Source organism: Ursus arctos, unplaced genomic scaffold (genome assembly GCF_023065955.2).
Source record: "Ursus arctos isolate Adak ecotype North America unplaced genomic scaffold, UrsArc2.0 scaffold_28, whole genome shotgun sequence".
Taxonomy (NCBI): Eukaryota; Metazoa; Chordata; class Mammalia; order Carnivora; family Ursidae; genus Ursus; species Ursus arctos.
The window spans coordinates 7,460,290-7,476,644 of record NW_026622963.1 but is presented as its reverse complement, the minus strand read 5'-3'; the positions used below and the strand labels follow the sequence as shown (position 1 = coordinate 7,476,644).

Here is a 16,355-nt window from a genome sequence, read left to right as displayed (position 1 = left end):
GCCACTGCACAGTGGAAAATCTGTGTTATAAGTTTTGACTCCCCCAAAACTTAACTATTTATAGCCTACTGTTGACTGGAAGCCTTACCTATAACGTAAACGGTTGATTAACACATATTTTGTATGTTATATATATTATATACTATTCTTACAGTAAAGTAAGTTAGAGAAAAGAAAATGTTATTAAGAGAATTATAAGGAAAGAAAATACATTTGCAGGGCTGTGTTTATTTATTTTTGAAGCTTTTATTTATTTGAGAGGGAGAGAGTGCGAGTAGTGGGGAAGAGCAGAGGGAGAGGGACAAGGAGACTCCCACTGAGCAGGGAGCCTGATGTGGGCTCCATCCAGGACCCTGAGATCATGACCTGAGCTGAAGGCAGACGTTAGCCAGTTGAGCCACCCAGGTGCCCCTATACTGTATTTATCGAAAAAAAATCCACATATATTGGACCTGCATGATTCAACCCTTGTTCAAGGGTCAACTATTTATATAATGGAATACTATATGAGCTTAAGCTATTTTTACTCAGACAAGATGTTGAAGCCAGAAACAAAAGAGCACATACCATATTATTTTATTTATATAAAGTTCAAGAATGGTTGAAAGTAACTCATGGTAAACATATTATATGATACCATTAATGTTGAAAAGTAGGTAAAACTAATTTATACTGATAGAAGTACATATGCTGATTATTTATCAAAATACATAGTGGCTGGGATGGTTTTGAGGAGAATTTTATACTGCTCGTTGTATTCTATTTCCTGACTTGGGTCCTGATAACAAGTGTGTATCAACTTTGTCAAAGTATGTCAAGCTGTACACTTAATAGTTTGTACACCTTTATGTATGTAAGTCATATACTTCAATGAATTTTTATTTAAAATATATAAGGTAGTTTGGAGGGAAAATAACTATAAATACATATTTTTACAAAGAAAACTCAAATTTTTTTTCAGTTGTAAATAGTGAAATTAATTTCTCTTAATTTCAAGAAATAGAATTTTTTAGCATATATGCTTTAAATTAGTTGGTTTCAAATCAAATGATTTAAAAAATTTGTTAATACCATCAAGTATTTTGATTTTCTGCTTTCACAGATCTTTATTAACATGCCTAATGCTCTGGGGATAGCCATAACATTTAAATAAAGAGGTTATATGTGTGTATGTGTACATACACATACACACATGTTTGTGCCACAGTGATAGCAAGAAGTTTGGGTAAAGTTTATTTTGTTTTAATCATTGCAGCGAGCAGTATTTAACAGTTTATTGAGCATTTGCCATGTATCAGATACTGTGCTATGTATGTTCATTTGTTACTTAATCTTCGTGGTACCCTGTGAGGTAGAAAAGTGATATTTCTATTGCAAATATGAAATTACGTAAATAACCTAGGCAAAATTTTAATTTGCATCCTCTAAATATTTTAAGATTAAATGTCCTTTCTCTTCTACCTCAGACTTGGAGAAACTTTCAGAGATACTGCCTTATATTAAGATAACATGCTTCAAAGTAGATGTGCTGTTAATTCTCTTAAGAATTAAGTGCTGGAATGCAGAGTATATATAGGTGAAATTGCATAATAATTTCGTTAGCTGTCAGGACAAGACCCAAAGTTTGTGCTTTAGTACCTGAAGCCCTTTGTAATCTGTCTAGTGTTTTCTCATTTTTAGTTCAGCCATATCAGATTACTTTTAGTTTGTTTTGCCTAACTTTTTTCTGTGTTTTCTGTGCTTAAAAGGTTCTTGCCTTTTCTTCTTATGTACTATTTGCTTTCCAACGGTTAGGTTAAGCATCAGGTCTTAATGAAGGTCATTAGTTGTTACCCAGCCCAATCCTTCCCAATCTAGTTGTTTTATTTCCGTGACTCCATATTACCTAATAAATCTGTTTTTACTGTTTACTTATCGCCACACATTAACACTGCTAGTCTTAGCACTAGTCCTAGGGTAAAGACTGTCTTCTCTTACTTGATTTTGTTTTCCTGTTACCTAGCACATAAATGACAAATGTATTAACATAAGACTGGAAGGGGAAATTAAGATAATTCAGGAAATATCTTCAGTGTTAGACTCAAGAATGTTTGTACCTTACTTTGATACATACTAGTTAATCACTGAAGGTTTTTTTGGATACTAAAGTAGATTATATATACTATACAATGTATTAAAAGGGGAGAAAATGGATGTGGGGAAATTCACCAAGAAGCTGTTGGAAATAGTTAAAGTGGGCAGACATATAGGTTTGAAATAGGGTGGTGGCAATAGAACAGAAAAGAAAAAATAGGGTGTGCTGACTGACCACAAGAACTTGGCACTGACTGGATGCGGACTGAGGGAAAGAATACATGTTGTGTTAGAGAAGGAGAATGATGCAAGAGAAGGAAGAGACAAAAAAGATTTACAAAAAAGGTTTCAGTCTCAGAGGTAATACCTGGTATTTTTCTTTTCTGTGAATTACTTCGAATAATCTTCAGGATAAGCTCTTCTTTTGCAGTCACATAAACTATAGTAAGTAAGGTTATGATATCAGATACACTACTGAAGTAAATAAGAAAGGGCTCAAACACGAATCATGGGCCAATCTGTGTGTGCCTCTGCCTTTAGCTATGATATCATTGTTCAGTTAAACATCCCCAAAGTTTACATGAGCATTGAAGGCCACTGCCTTCATTCTCTACCCTCTTATATTTTGAGGGGATTCCTAGTGGGAAAGGATTGAAACTAACATCTGACTTGATATATATTGTCAGCGTTAACCATAATTCCCTTTCCCTCCAACTCTTATAACTATGCATGAAACTTCAGGGAAATATAAAATATTTCCTCTTAAATAACTGGTTAAACACATTTAAAGATGTTTGAATGTATTTGGAAACAAAAATTTATCTTCCATTTAGTATGATCCAGAGCTGTCATCTCGACAATTTGGGGTTGAATTGTCCCGTTTGACCAGTGAAGAACGAACTGTTCCTTTAGTGGTGGAAAAGCTCATAAACTACATTGAAATGCATGGACTGTACACAGAAGGTATTTATCGAAAGTCTGGTTCAACTAATAAAATCAAGGAGCTTCGACAAGGTCTAGATACAGGTAAGATGGTGCTCTCCAAATCAAGACCAAGTGCTTTTATTTAAATAGATCATTTCATGCTTTTTTTAAGTTTTCATTACATGTTGATCTTTTTCTTGCAGCCAGAAGAATGCCATCTTTTCTGTGGTGCTTATTAATCATTTGTGGCTTTCTAAAAGTCTTTGTTTTTGTGTGGTCAATTCAGCACATATATATTGAGTATATCATTTGTACAAGGCACCGTTAGGTACTTCACACAGCTCTCATTTAAAATCTTAACGGTTTGGTAAGATCGTGATATCTGTAATTAAGAAATTTTAGGTTCAGGGAGATTAAATGGTAATCTGTTGATGATGATGTAGAGCAGTGTGCTAATCCTCACAACATCCTATGAATTAGGGATTATTATCCCTGTTTACAGAGAAAGAAACTGATGCTTACAGAGGATCTTGCCCAAAGACGCACCACCAATAAGTGATCAAGCTAGGATTTAACCCCAGATGTTCTGCGTTCGTAATCTAAACTATCGCCTGTTGGTCTCTATTACTCTGACTTCAGGTGTCTTTCTGATGCATGTTCTCACCTTCTTACATTCATGACATAGTTATTTAAACTGTTAATTGGTGGATTGAACACGTACCTGTATAGAGGTATAGCCTCAACCCTGGAATATATATGCAAGAGTTGGACTTTGGTTTCATTGTCAACTTCTACTCTTTACCACTATAGGGAAGGAATAGATTGTTGTTGCTGTTGTTGTGTTTTTAAAGATTTTATTTCTTTATTTGAGAGAGAGAGAGAGCGAGCGAGCAGGGGGAGGAGCAGAGGGAGAAGCACACTCCCTGCTGAGCTGGGAGCCTGCTGTGCAGCTCAATCCCAGAACTCCAGGATCATGACCTGAGCGGAAGACAGACGCTTAACCATCTGAGCCACTCAGGCGCCCCAGAATAGATTGTTTTGAATCACACCTAGATACAAAGCTTATCTCTGTGTCTCCAAGAACTTACCCACATGCTTTTTCTTTATAGTTTTTTTGTTTGTTTTGGTTTTTTTAATGAGCAAATCAGGGAGAGATTAGTCAATATGGAAATAACAACAGAAAATGCCTGGTAAAACTCAAGCAGGACATTCTGCCTACCAGAAATTCCGGCTACTCCAGGTTAAAGGCAGTTGACACTTGGTCTCTTGTACCTTGGGTCAGCACAAGTGAAAAACCATTCATCCTATATCCTCCAAATCATTTCTTTTGTATAACTTTGGGGAGTTTATAAGTGAAACAGAGTAAGGGTATGTTCATTACATTTCCTGTATTCACTTATTACTGTCCGTTCACCTTTAAAAATGACTTAAAATTAGCCTTATTTTTAGAAAATGTCCTCTGGGCCTTTTTCCCATCTGCCATCCTAAAGATTGCCACTCAAAGTGTGGTTCACAGATCAATACACAATATAAGTACAGAAATTGAGAGCAAACATTTAGAAACATTTATAGTGGTTATTTAACAGTTCTTTAACATGAAAGCATATGGTATTTTATTTTACATATCTCAGTCTACGAGAGATTTGGAAAACAAAAAACTGTTCCTTTACCACAGTTACAAGTGCTGTTCCAAAGCATGGAGTTAGATTGTAGAAGATATTAGTTTGACTAAGAACATGAAGGCTTCTTTTGGTGCTGACAGTTTCTAAAGTGAATTATTTGAAACTCTTTGCATGTTTTGGCTTTGTTGTCTAACTCTTGTCTCTAAATAGATGCTGAGAGTGTAAACCTGGATGACTATAACATACATGTCATTGCAAGTGTATTCAAGCAATGGCTTCGAGATTTGCCTAATCCACTCATGACCTTTGAACTCTATGAGGAGTTTCTTCGAGCTATGGGTAAGTGCAGGCTTCCTGGATTTGAGGGAAGGTCTACACTTGGGAAAGGAATGCTGTCTTCATTATAGATTATTTAGCCATCCTCTAATGGTTTAATCCATATAGATCCAAAAATAAGCTTTTGACAGTTAATACAGAACTGCTGGTGTACTTTCACCTAGTCAAATGTTGACTTTTGAGAGATTCATTAAAATGTCAGTATCCTAAAAGTTTTCTGAGTAGGTCATTTCGTTGCTTCTCACAAAGAGATTTCAAGACTAAGATTATAAATAAATTAAAAGACTAAATAGATTTAAGGGCTGGCTTATATTCATTTAAATTGTGAATCTAGGCAAGAACTCTATTTTATGCAAAGCCTACCAGGTGATGGAGTTGTTTCAGTGCTACAGATGTGTAGAATGTTGCTGGAGGCCTGCCTAAAAGTGTTTAGGCCCTGAGGCATGACTCCTCAAATTCCCATAAGACCAATTTATAAATTACATGGCAATTAATTAATTTTAATAGGGAATCAGTCTGCCACAAAATGCCTTAAAAAACTAGGACTCTTTCCCTCTGTTGTAGTAGGATTACTGGGGTATAGATTAAAACTCAGGAGACTGCTTAGTGAATATAGAACTCAAGCAAAGGAAGATTAGTGGTAACTGACCTGCTCTTTTCCTGCCGTACAGATACACCTGCTTCTCCTAAAACTTTAAAATTTAGAGCCAGGCTCCCTTGCTACCTACTATCTGTTCAGAAGGAAGGTGTCGCATACTGGAGGGGATATTCAATCTTACTGGCTGTCCTTAATCTTTTTAGGCCTTCAGGAGAGGAAAGAAACAATCCGTGGTGTATACTCTGTGATTGACCAACTCTCCCGAACTCATCTCAATACGCTGGAACGCCTCATCTTTCATCTAGTCAGGTAATTTCAAGGAGCAAGGGAATGTATAATAGTTTTTCTTGAATTATTTTCAATAAGTGAAGAACTCCTTCATTTGGAAAACTGACAGATCTTCTTTTTCCTGCTTATAAAGTTAATGCCTCAAACAGGTGCTTACAATTCCTTGCAGCAGAAATCCTCGGCTGAGTTGGACTTCAGGGCAGGGACTTCTCTGCCCTGTTTGAGCCATGTAACAACTTCAGCCTCATGGTGGCACTGTGTAGCCGAGCCTGTTCTCATTCCTGAAACTAAAAAGTAGAAAGGAGGTGTATATGTCTTGACATAACCTAATTCATAGGAGGTAGGTTTAGATGGTGCTCGAGAATTGACTGACCAAAGAGACTTCAGGAGTGGTCTCTCTTCTCTGAGTTTAAATATCTGCAGTGGTTGGGAAGAAAGCCATCTTTATTGTGATCAGATAAATCTCTGGTAAATATTACATAAATGTTAGCTGAATATCTGCTATGACTGTCTGAGAATGCCTTAAAGTCTCTACTCGGTGTTCCTTAGACACGTTCATCAGGGGTATGGCAGTGGGTCAGAAATTTCCTTTGATAAGCTATCTGCTGGCCTGTATTGCTTCAAGTAAGGAACAGAGTGGAAGTGCATTTTCCAGAGGCAAAGGAACAGCTTTGGGAAAAGTCTGCAAGTGTCTCCTTTCAACTGATATGACTATCCTTCCAGTACTCTGCAGCTGATGTCGTATGTCTTCTTTCTCTCATGTCCTTTGCCTATGTCCTTACTATTTTCCCTTTTAATCCCCACTTCGCTTGGTTTTTTTATTCCTTAGGATTGCTCTACAGGAGGAAACTAATCGAATGTCTGCTAATGCTTTGGCCATTGTGTTTGCTCCCTGCATTCTTCGATGCCCTGACACCATTGACCCACTACAAAGCGTGCAAGACATCAGTAAGACTACCACGTAAGGCCAGTTACCATCACCTCCACAAGACCCCAGGGACTTCTGAGTCAGTGTAGCCACTTTATCCAGATATCAGACATAGTGAATGATTTCAAAAGTTCCGACGTTTTTAAGAAGATTACTAGACACTGTTGCGTTTTCTTATGCTGAGGATGAAAATTTTCTTTAGCTTTTCTTCAATTAGACATCATTTGTTTTGAAGGGTCTTTTTAAATTTAGCTTTTCTTTAGGAATGCTTATAGTCTCTAAAAATATTTTAAAATTCCATTTTACCAAATTACATGTACTTTGTCACTTCCTATAATCTAGTCTAACTGGCTCTGAATCCCTTTGGCCTTAGTACTTCAATATTTCTGTATTTCACTTTAGCCTTTTTTTATGGGCCTCTGCTTTCCTTCTAGAGTAATGGTTCTTAACCTTGGCTGCAAAAGAAGCTTTAAAAAATCCTGGTGTTTGTGTCCTATCCCTAGAGAGCCTAATTTAATTGGTTTAGGGTGTGGCCTGGGCATTGCAACGTACAATTGCTTCTCAGATGGATACTGAAGTGCAGCCAAAGTTGTGAACCACCATTATATAAACCTTGTCTTAGAGCTCATAAAATAAGGAATGTTGATTTTTCTTTCATCCTCCAAATGTCTGCCACATTTAGCTGAAAAGCAGTCTGGGAGAGCTACACTTTATTTGGCTTACTTCAGCTCTTAACAGTTTTCTCTTTTTCCTCCCATTTCAGCTGTGTGGAGCTGATTGTTGTAGAACAGATGAATAAATACAAGGCTCGTCTCAAAGACATCAGTAGCCTGGAATTTGCTGAGAATAAGGCAAAGACCAGGCTGTCACTGATTCGGAGATCAATGGTAAGATGTAAGATGTGGAATCCAGGGGAAAATGGGAGCCTTCCTGAGGTTTTAAGTGTGCATTTATGGTGTAAAGAGAGATTATTCTCCAGATCTTTTTCACATGGAACATTAAAAAGAAACCACTTTATCTCAGGGTACTGTGGTTGCCTCTTGTTTGATCTTTTAGCCCTCTTTAGTTACATGTACAGAATATATGCAGTTAAATGTGCAGAATTTTTAAATCAAGTATTTGGGTAAAATGTTGGTGGTTTAATAATCTGTCCTGTTTTCTTTTTCTGTCCTTTCTATGAAAATTTAATCTATCCTAACTTTTTCTCTACTTCCTTCCACCATCTGTTCCACCCTCAACCATGTCACCTTTGATCTTCCTGCCAATACTCCTGCGATGTAGAGAACTTAATCATATGCAAGAATGTGATTTGTAAGGAAATGGAATTCCATCTATGAGTCTACTATTATCAAACAAAGATTTTTAAGGGCATATTGTTAGGTTTTGGGGAAAGCCTTACAATAATGAGGATTTATTTTCTCCATTTGCCCACTTTTCTGTTTAATATCTTCCTTTGTAACCGGTGACCTATACATAAACAACTTCAGTTCTTACTGACCAACGATTGGTAGGGTCTGGATTACTGGAAAACTACTGCTGCATTAAAGTTTAATCATTTGCTACCCTTCCCCTCAACTGTAAAACAAAACTGTAGTAATGAAGACCCAGTTAGATCCCCAGGAAGTCTCTAAAGAGAAGCAGGCTTCCCTGTCATCATGTTCATGCTTTTCCAGGGACCCAGCAATACTTCATCCATATCTTCATGATTTATACTTAGATTAAAATAACTCAGTTTCTTTGTTTAGTACTTAAACTGCCTGGCACAGAATAAATCCTAACAAATATGTCCGTTGATTAAATTAGTGAAGGGTCTTCTCTAAAAACAAGCATAAACATAGACTTTTTCAGGCAGTTAAGGTATTAAATAAAGTTAATTGTAGGACACTTTTTAAAATCTTTTCCCTAGAAAATGAAAACAGAAACCCCATTTAAAAGTGAAACCCTTTCTGGTAGTCTGAATTTTCAGGAGCTCAGTTCTAAAAAGCCCAATTTAGAAGAAGAAAGGGAAGAGACCTTTTACTCTTAAGCTACTTTTCAAAGCAGCTAGACACGCTGTGCTTTTTTTTTTTTTTTAAACTGATGCTGCAGAAGACGGATATATTCAGTCCATTGAAAGATTAAACCTTCTCTTTTAATGGGGCAATGACATGTACATTCTAACCTTCTGCTTTCCTTTTCATGTCCTTCCTAATCCAGAAACCTGTACTAATTGCAGTTAGATTTATGAGCATTACCCGCAATTCAGTCTCGGTATGTATTAATATTGCACTGTGTCACAGCCACTTTACATTATTGTCTCTCATCCATCTAGGAGTTGTTCTGCTCTGTCTATCATCCATGCCTGTTCACCCTCCATGTACAGCCCCAGTTCAGGCCCCACTTTCTGACCAGCCTTCACTTGTTTTTCTCTTACTCTCTTTCTTTAGAACCTTCACTTGTCTTCCTCTGTATCATACAATTGAATATGTCCATTTACAATATACTAGTTTTTGCTCTTTGTCAGATAAGCCACTTTGTGGATTTCTTCTTTGGTTGGATCATTAAAAGGTGAACATTGAAAGCACTGAGGTATCAAATTAATTTTTGCTCAAGAACTTTGTTCTCATCAGTCTCTTTCACTTTATTACTTGAAAAACCTGTTACTACTTTTAACCTCCTCCATCCTTAGTAATGCTTATTTCTCCATTCATATAGAAGTATAGCTCTTATCTGCTTACCATTTTTCAGAAAGAACAGCAAATGGTAGTGAGAAAATTGATAGACCGGTTCTAGACTTAAATATCATAGTATAATAGAGCTCATACCAGGATTTCATTTATTATATAAAAAAGGAATGGAGAGATGGAAAGCTAAGAACACCAGTATATATGGAAACTAACTTCAGAGGCTCTCCATCTATGTGTAACTAGTTCATTGAGGATCTCAATTTACTGTGATCTAAACACAGATCAGTTTTGCTTTTTACCTAGTAACTGCCTGCCAACTCCACCATGTCTGACTCCCCTTTCCGAATGGATGTCAATCGCTTTCACAGCATCTTGTCACTATTCTGCAATGTTTAAACACTCTAGTTTCATGCCAGTATTTATGAATTAGTTCCCTTCGTTTTATAACTTGAGTCACAGAGTTGATTCAGTACTCTTGTCTCTTTTTCCTAGGACAGAATAGGACATCCCCCTTAATCTGGGGATGAAAACTTTAGGGGTGGGTGAGTAAGTTCTTTTTGTCACACATGTCTGCCCTCCCTTTTTCTTGTTGTTTTTCTTCCTGGTGTTGAAACTCGGAGGAGTGTTAGTGGAGGCAGAATTCTACATGCTATCTCCCTGTTGAGATGGCAGTCCTCTTTCTTGGTTGTTCAACACTGCTGTTCTAGCTCATTGTCAATAACCTAAATGTAGATGAGTGGTAGCTTCCATTTATCCTGCTAACAGTGAGGTCAATCCTATCCTATTTTTATAGGCATTGGCAATCCCTTGGAAGATTTGGTTACATCTTTGGGCTAATGATGGCATTCACACCATGGGACTTTGATATGTTGTCTTTTTTTGCCTCAAGACTTTACAGTCAAATCTACCTCCCAGTGCCAATTTTAGGGCCTGCAGGCACACTGGGGAAAAGGTTACATTTTTCATACCTCTTGGAACCAGGCCCCAGGAACCAGGCCATAGTCTTGCCTGTCTCTCTACCTGACACTTCCCCACCATACTTTCTCCCTATTTCTCTTTTCCCTTGTGTGTATAACAGGGGGGCAAATCAGTAAGTCATTTGCCTGTACAGGTAACCAAATAGGGAATAAAATACTGGTCTGTCTTTCTTTTAGATAACCTCAAACTTTGATTCTTACCCTCTGGATTCAGATATGACAACTTCTTTTTTCTCCAAAGACTCTGTTCCCCTTAAAGCCCAATATCCTCCTCTTTCTTTTTAACCTTTTTAGATTCACATTGAGGGGAAAGTGTTATGATCATTGTTACAATAGGAGCTGGTTCAGTAAACTAGTGCTTCTCACTAAACCCTGAGCGAATAGGTTGTTACCAACTACAGTTGGCTTCTTAAGCTAGAATAAGGGGTACTTAATTATCCTCAGCTTTGGGCCTTAGCCACAGTTTTGGAACAGAAGGAAAAATCCCACTTAACATACTGTTGCTTTTGCATTTAGCTGTAGTAAAGGCTGTAGGCCCAGTCTTAAGAACAAAACTGTGTCTCGCACATATTTAGTAAGCATCTATGGAATTGAATCTAAGAATTAAATCTGTGAGAGATAGCAGTGAGTTTTTAGACTATCCACTACAAATACAATCAAAGTCAACAGTGTTCATGTATTCATAGATGAAAAACACTACTCTTCCATAATTAAATACAGTAGTCTTTTCTGAAATGAAAAGTAAAATGCATTTATGAAAAGTATGTTGTATTATTGCCGATGTGAAAAGCCATTCGAGTTGGATGTTGAAAGATGAGCAGTAATCTAACAAATGGAGAAAAGAAAGAGGGGAAAGAGAATTCCAGAGGGAAAGAAGCATGAAATAATAATCTGTGAATAATAACTCCCGTGTGTAGCTAGAACTGGAACAAGTAGTGTGAAAGTGGCAGAATAATTTGGAAAAGTAGATGGGAACCAGATGTGCAACATTAAGAATTTTGGATTTGCTGCTTTGAAAGAAAATTTGGGAGCTATGGAAAGGTTTTTAAGTCACTATCAGTGTGTCTTTTAGAAGATAACTGGTAGCATTTTGAAGAAGAATAGACTCGAGATAGGCAAGAATGGCAGTCATATATCAGGAGGCTCTTGACTCATAAAATCACTGAAATAGGTTGAATCCTGATCAATTCATTTTGAAATGATTTTGAGAATATCTCCTCTGCCACCATGCAGAAAGAAGGTCATTAGGTTTATGGAGCATAATCCTTGACTAGGATACTCCCAGACTAGGATTTCAGAATATGATATGCTCATAGTCTCATCCAGTTACGCCTTTCCTGTAACAAATGGTTTTTTATTTATTTATGGTATAATTCTAGGCATAAATGTTGATTTAGCACTATTCGAGCTAATATAATATGAAGAATATCATTTGAAATAAATTTTATTAATCTATAAAACCTTCACAAATTATCCTCTTGAAAAATGTTATACACAAAGGTTTCCATAGCTAAACAAAGTTTGGGATATAATATGTAGCACTTCCAAAACTTTGACCATGGAATGCTTTTCTTCATAACATATCTGGTTGAACAAGCATCCTAAGAAAAGCATTTAAAAAAAAATTCTAATTTTTTAAATATATCAGTTGCTACTTTTATTTACTTAGTTTGGAATTTATAAATTGCTCTAAGTCTTTTCAAGATTTTACTGCTGTGCTTATAGTGGCAATGCTTGTGAATTTTGCATGTTGTAGGCTCATTAAAGAACTCGTTTGCATGCCTTTGTTAGAAATGAGCATACCTTCAATTCTGTATTAATGTGGATATGTAGATCTGCGGGGTTAAGCTTTGCAATTGACTGCACTAAAAAGATGCTAGAAATGTCCCTCCAAAAGTTAAGTATTAATAATTGGAAAGCCAAGAATCAGTTGAAAAGTGGCAGCTCATCATTAGTTTTTGATGAAACTATTGAGGTACTGTACGTTGGCTAACTGAACATTAAAAAAACACAAACCTGCAAAAATAAATAAATAAATAAATAAAAAATAAAAGACACCATCAGGAAAGTGAGAAGAAAATCCACAAAAGAAAAAAAAAAAAAGTGGCAGCTCTAAATAGCTCCAAAGGAGAGAGGTATTACAAGTGTGGATTTGTGGGACGCCTGGGTGGCTTAGCCGTTAAGCATCTGCCTTCGGCCCAGGGCGTGATCCTGGCGTTCTGGGATGGAGACCCGCATCGGGCTCCTCCGCTGGGAGCCTGCTTCTTCCTCTCCCACTCCCCCTGCTTGTGTTCCCTCTCTCGCTGGCTGTCTCTATCTCTGTCAAATAAATAAAATCTTAAAAAAAAAAAAACAACAAAACAAAACAAGTGTGGATTTGCTTGACTCTAGCAAAGGGTTTCATCATTTCCTTAGGTTAATGTATGGTATCTAAGTCTACCATTGACAGTCAGGAGACTTGATATAATAGGAATCAAATTCAGAGAGTGAAGATTTTCTCAAATTATAGAAGCATTCTTATTGTGTCTGGTACTGACCTGCAGGTATTTTTGTAGTGTTATCTTTTTTTTTTAAGATATAATTGACATCTAACATTGTGTTAGCTTTAGACATAAAACATAATGATTTGCTATATGTATATATAGCAGAATGGTTACCACAATAAATTTGGGTAACATCGCCACACAGAGTTATAATTTTTTTTTCTTGTGGTAAGAACGTGTAGTGTTATCTTTGATAACACCGTAACCAGAAGAACCCTACTCTTTCTATTTCTCCTTTACCCTTTTTCAGAGATAGTTATAGTATGCAAGAGGGGTTACCTACAACTGCATGCAGTAAATGTGCGAGGCCAGTGACGAGGAGGATTAGGCATAGGGCCTTTTTGGGAGAGTAGGCAAAAGGGGAACAGTATTTATGTTCTTTGTGTATTTGTGAAAGAAGCACCTCTTTCAAAGCCTTGGAATTGTCTTATTCTCTTAGATGGGGACAAATAAGAAAAATTATGTAGGGAATTCTTATAGATAGAATTGCATAGGAGTGGAAGAAGTACAGTAATATCTGAGAAAGGAACTTAATCCTTTTCAGGAAGCCTAACAATTAGGTTTGAAGAATAAAAGGCAGAAGATAGGAAGTGAGAAAATATTAAGGATTACTGTGGTTTGGGGATGATAGGCTATATGGCAGAGATGAGAAAGTGAAGAGTTTACGAACAGTAGAGTGATCCTGGGAGGTTGTATGTTTAGAGAATAAAAAGTACAAAATGCTAGACAAAAATGATTGCTGTTGGCTTCCTATGTAATTTTTGCTGCTACAAGGAGATGTCATGATTTTGACATTGCAGACTCTTTTAAAAAAAAAAAAGGTTTTATGTATTTATCAGAGAGAGAGAGAGCATAAGCAGGGGGAGTGGCAGGTAGAGGGAGAAGCAGGCTCCCTGCTGAGCAAGGAGCCCAATGCAGAACTCGATCCAAGAACCCTGGGATCATGACATGGGCTGAAGGCAGACATTTAACCGGCTGAGCCACCCAGGTGTCCCATTGCAGACCCTTTTTAAATGGGCTTGGAGATATAACATAACTCCTGCCAGGAATCCACAGTCTACTACACGTTGGGAGCCACTACTCTACAGTACTATACTACTACTGGCTCACTGCATTGTACAGAAATATTTGATGTGGATGATTCCTTTTCATGTGCAAGACATAAATACAAACACAGGCTGGCTGTGTTTAAAGTATTTACTAATTCTCATTATCTGATGAGCCATAATTACAAGCATTGGAATTTTTTTTTATCAAGCTTAGTAACCTAATTATAACACCATGCAAAACAACCAGTATTCTAGAAAGCCTTGGCTATAGGACCTGTCCCTAACCAGAAAAGCAGGCTCCTCAAGAGGAGGTCTGATAATTCAATTCCTTGCTTCCTATTTTTGTGACTTAACAAAAGACACAATAGTGATCTTCTGTCTTGGCCCAAAGTACTATTTTGGGGTAAAATTTCTTCATAAGGAATCTGAAATTCTTGCTTTAGTTAGTTATATGCAGTCCTGTCTAGATGATGCATATTTTCTTCTTATATATTCAACCCATGGGCAACCTAGTTGCATATACTTTGGATCTTCATAAAGTATCATAACTCCCTGGTGAGGGTAGTACATGTTTTTCCCTACATAGCCATCAGGTTTTTTAAGGGCGATGCGATCCAGTCCTTCATAACCACCACAAGTATCTCTGTCTTCATCTGTCTTTAACTCTTCGGGCTTACTTTGACTCATAGTGTTGAATTTCTTTGTGTCCCATCGATTGTGCCTTGCCATTCCTTTTCACATGCTTCCTCCATTGTGACCCTTAAAGCATTTTCAGAAGACATCGAAACTCTCATAGGCCTTACTCATTTTAACACTTTGGTGGTATACCTTCTACTCATATTGTTATCTCTTCAAGCCTTAGGAGAAAATGGAAATGTGGGCCCAACTGAAGATTACCTCAAAGGGTATCTTCATTTAGATCCTCCACAATAAAGCATTTGGTTCCCAATATTTTTGTTACGGTAAGAAGCTTTTTTATAGACTGGTCTCACAGAATAGGGAAGCTTATTACAGAGTCGCAGAATTCTGACCCAAATCAAATAATTAAGGATCTTTGTTTTAGAATATCATTCTTAGAAAAAGTAGATAGTAGAATCATATAGACTTTCTCAACATACGGCAAATTTATATGATTAGATGACTGAATTTGTGGGTATTAGAATGTTCTAAAAGGAAGGGAGGGAGGGATCACATAGTAATGTGTACTGCATGGTGAGAGTACTCAGGAAGAAGTACTTAATTCTGCCAGTGTACTGGGAAGGCCTGTAGAAGAGGTGACACATGAGCTAGATCTTAAGGGAGGAGTCTGAATTAACCAGATGAAACACATGTTGGTACAAAACATACCTGGTTTAATTCTGGGAAAAGCTGTATAACTAGGAATTGCTGGAAACTTGGATATGTGATTACACAGAAGGGAGGCCTTAAGTTAAAACCAAAAGAGGCTTTGTTCTGTAGCATACTGAGACATTAGCACTGTGGGGCCATGAGGGTAAGCTAGGACTCATAAGGTCTCACACCATACATAGTTTAGTACTTAACATAAGTGTTGGTACTTTATATCTTACTTTTACATTTATGGGAATGAGAGTCAGTGTTTGTTTTTCAACCATTAAATTAAAATTTTCTCCTGGATCTCCTTCAGGTTTCTCAGTAAGTGTTACTAAAGAATGTATCCTAAGATTTTAGGGCAATCTTCTGGGGTGGAATGGAAATTTTATTTCTAGCCACAGAATGTCCTCCTTTTTAGGGAATAACTGGCACCAGGAAAAGATTGTTTAAAGTGAATGGGCTTAAATAAAATAATTAATGACTGGTCTAATGTGTATATGCAGTTGTTCCTGCTTATCTGTGGTTTGCATTTTCTGTGGTTGTTACCCATGGTTAACCATGGTCCTGAAGCAGGCGATCCTCCTGACATATAACGGAAGGTAGTAGTAGCCCAATGCTAAAGTGCCTACATCATTCAACTCCCTTTATCTCAATCACATAGGCGTTTTATCATCTCCCATCATCACAAGAAAAAGGGTAAGTAGAGTATAATAAGATATTTTGAGAGAGAGAAAGACCACATTCAGATAACTTTATTACAGTATATTGTTATAATTGTTGGTCACTTATTGTGCCTAATTTATAAATTAAACTTTATTATTGTAATGTATGTATGGGAAAAAATATAGTATATATAGGGTTCAGTATTATCCATGGTTTTAGGCCTCCACTGGTGGCACTGGAATGTATCCCTCACAAATAAGGGGGTACTACTATACGTGTAATTATATATCCACAAAGAGAAAATGTACACTTTTTTGGCTGCCCATGGAATATTCTCAAAATGGGGCCACAACACT

At 37.0% G+C, this 16,355-nt stretch overlaps 1 protein-coding gene across 14 annotated transcripts in view; it reads left to right on the top strand.

Annotated features, from left to right (window-relative positions):
- Positions 1 to 16,355, top strand: part of MYO9A (myosin IXA) — a 285,328-nt gene that overhangs the window by 244,154 nt on the left and 24,819 nt on the right. For all 14 annotated transcript variants that reach the window (XM_057303771.1, XM_057303769.1, XM_048221939.2 and 11 more), the window contains 5 exons: positions 2,907 to 3,099; positions 4,830 to 4,958; positions 5,757 to 5,862; positions 6,671 to 6,802; positions 7,533 to 7,656. In XM_057303771.1, coding sequence (XP_057159754.1) covers positions 2,907 to 3,099; positions 4,830 to 4,958; positions 5,757 to 5,862; positions 6,671 to 6,802; positions 7,533 to 7,656 — 684 coding nt within the window. The remainder of the gene's footprint in view (positions 1 to 2,906; positions 3,100 to 4,829; positions 4,959 to 5,756; positions 5,863 to 6,670; positions 6,803 to 7,532; positions 7,657 to 16,355) is intronic.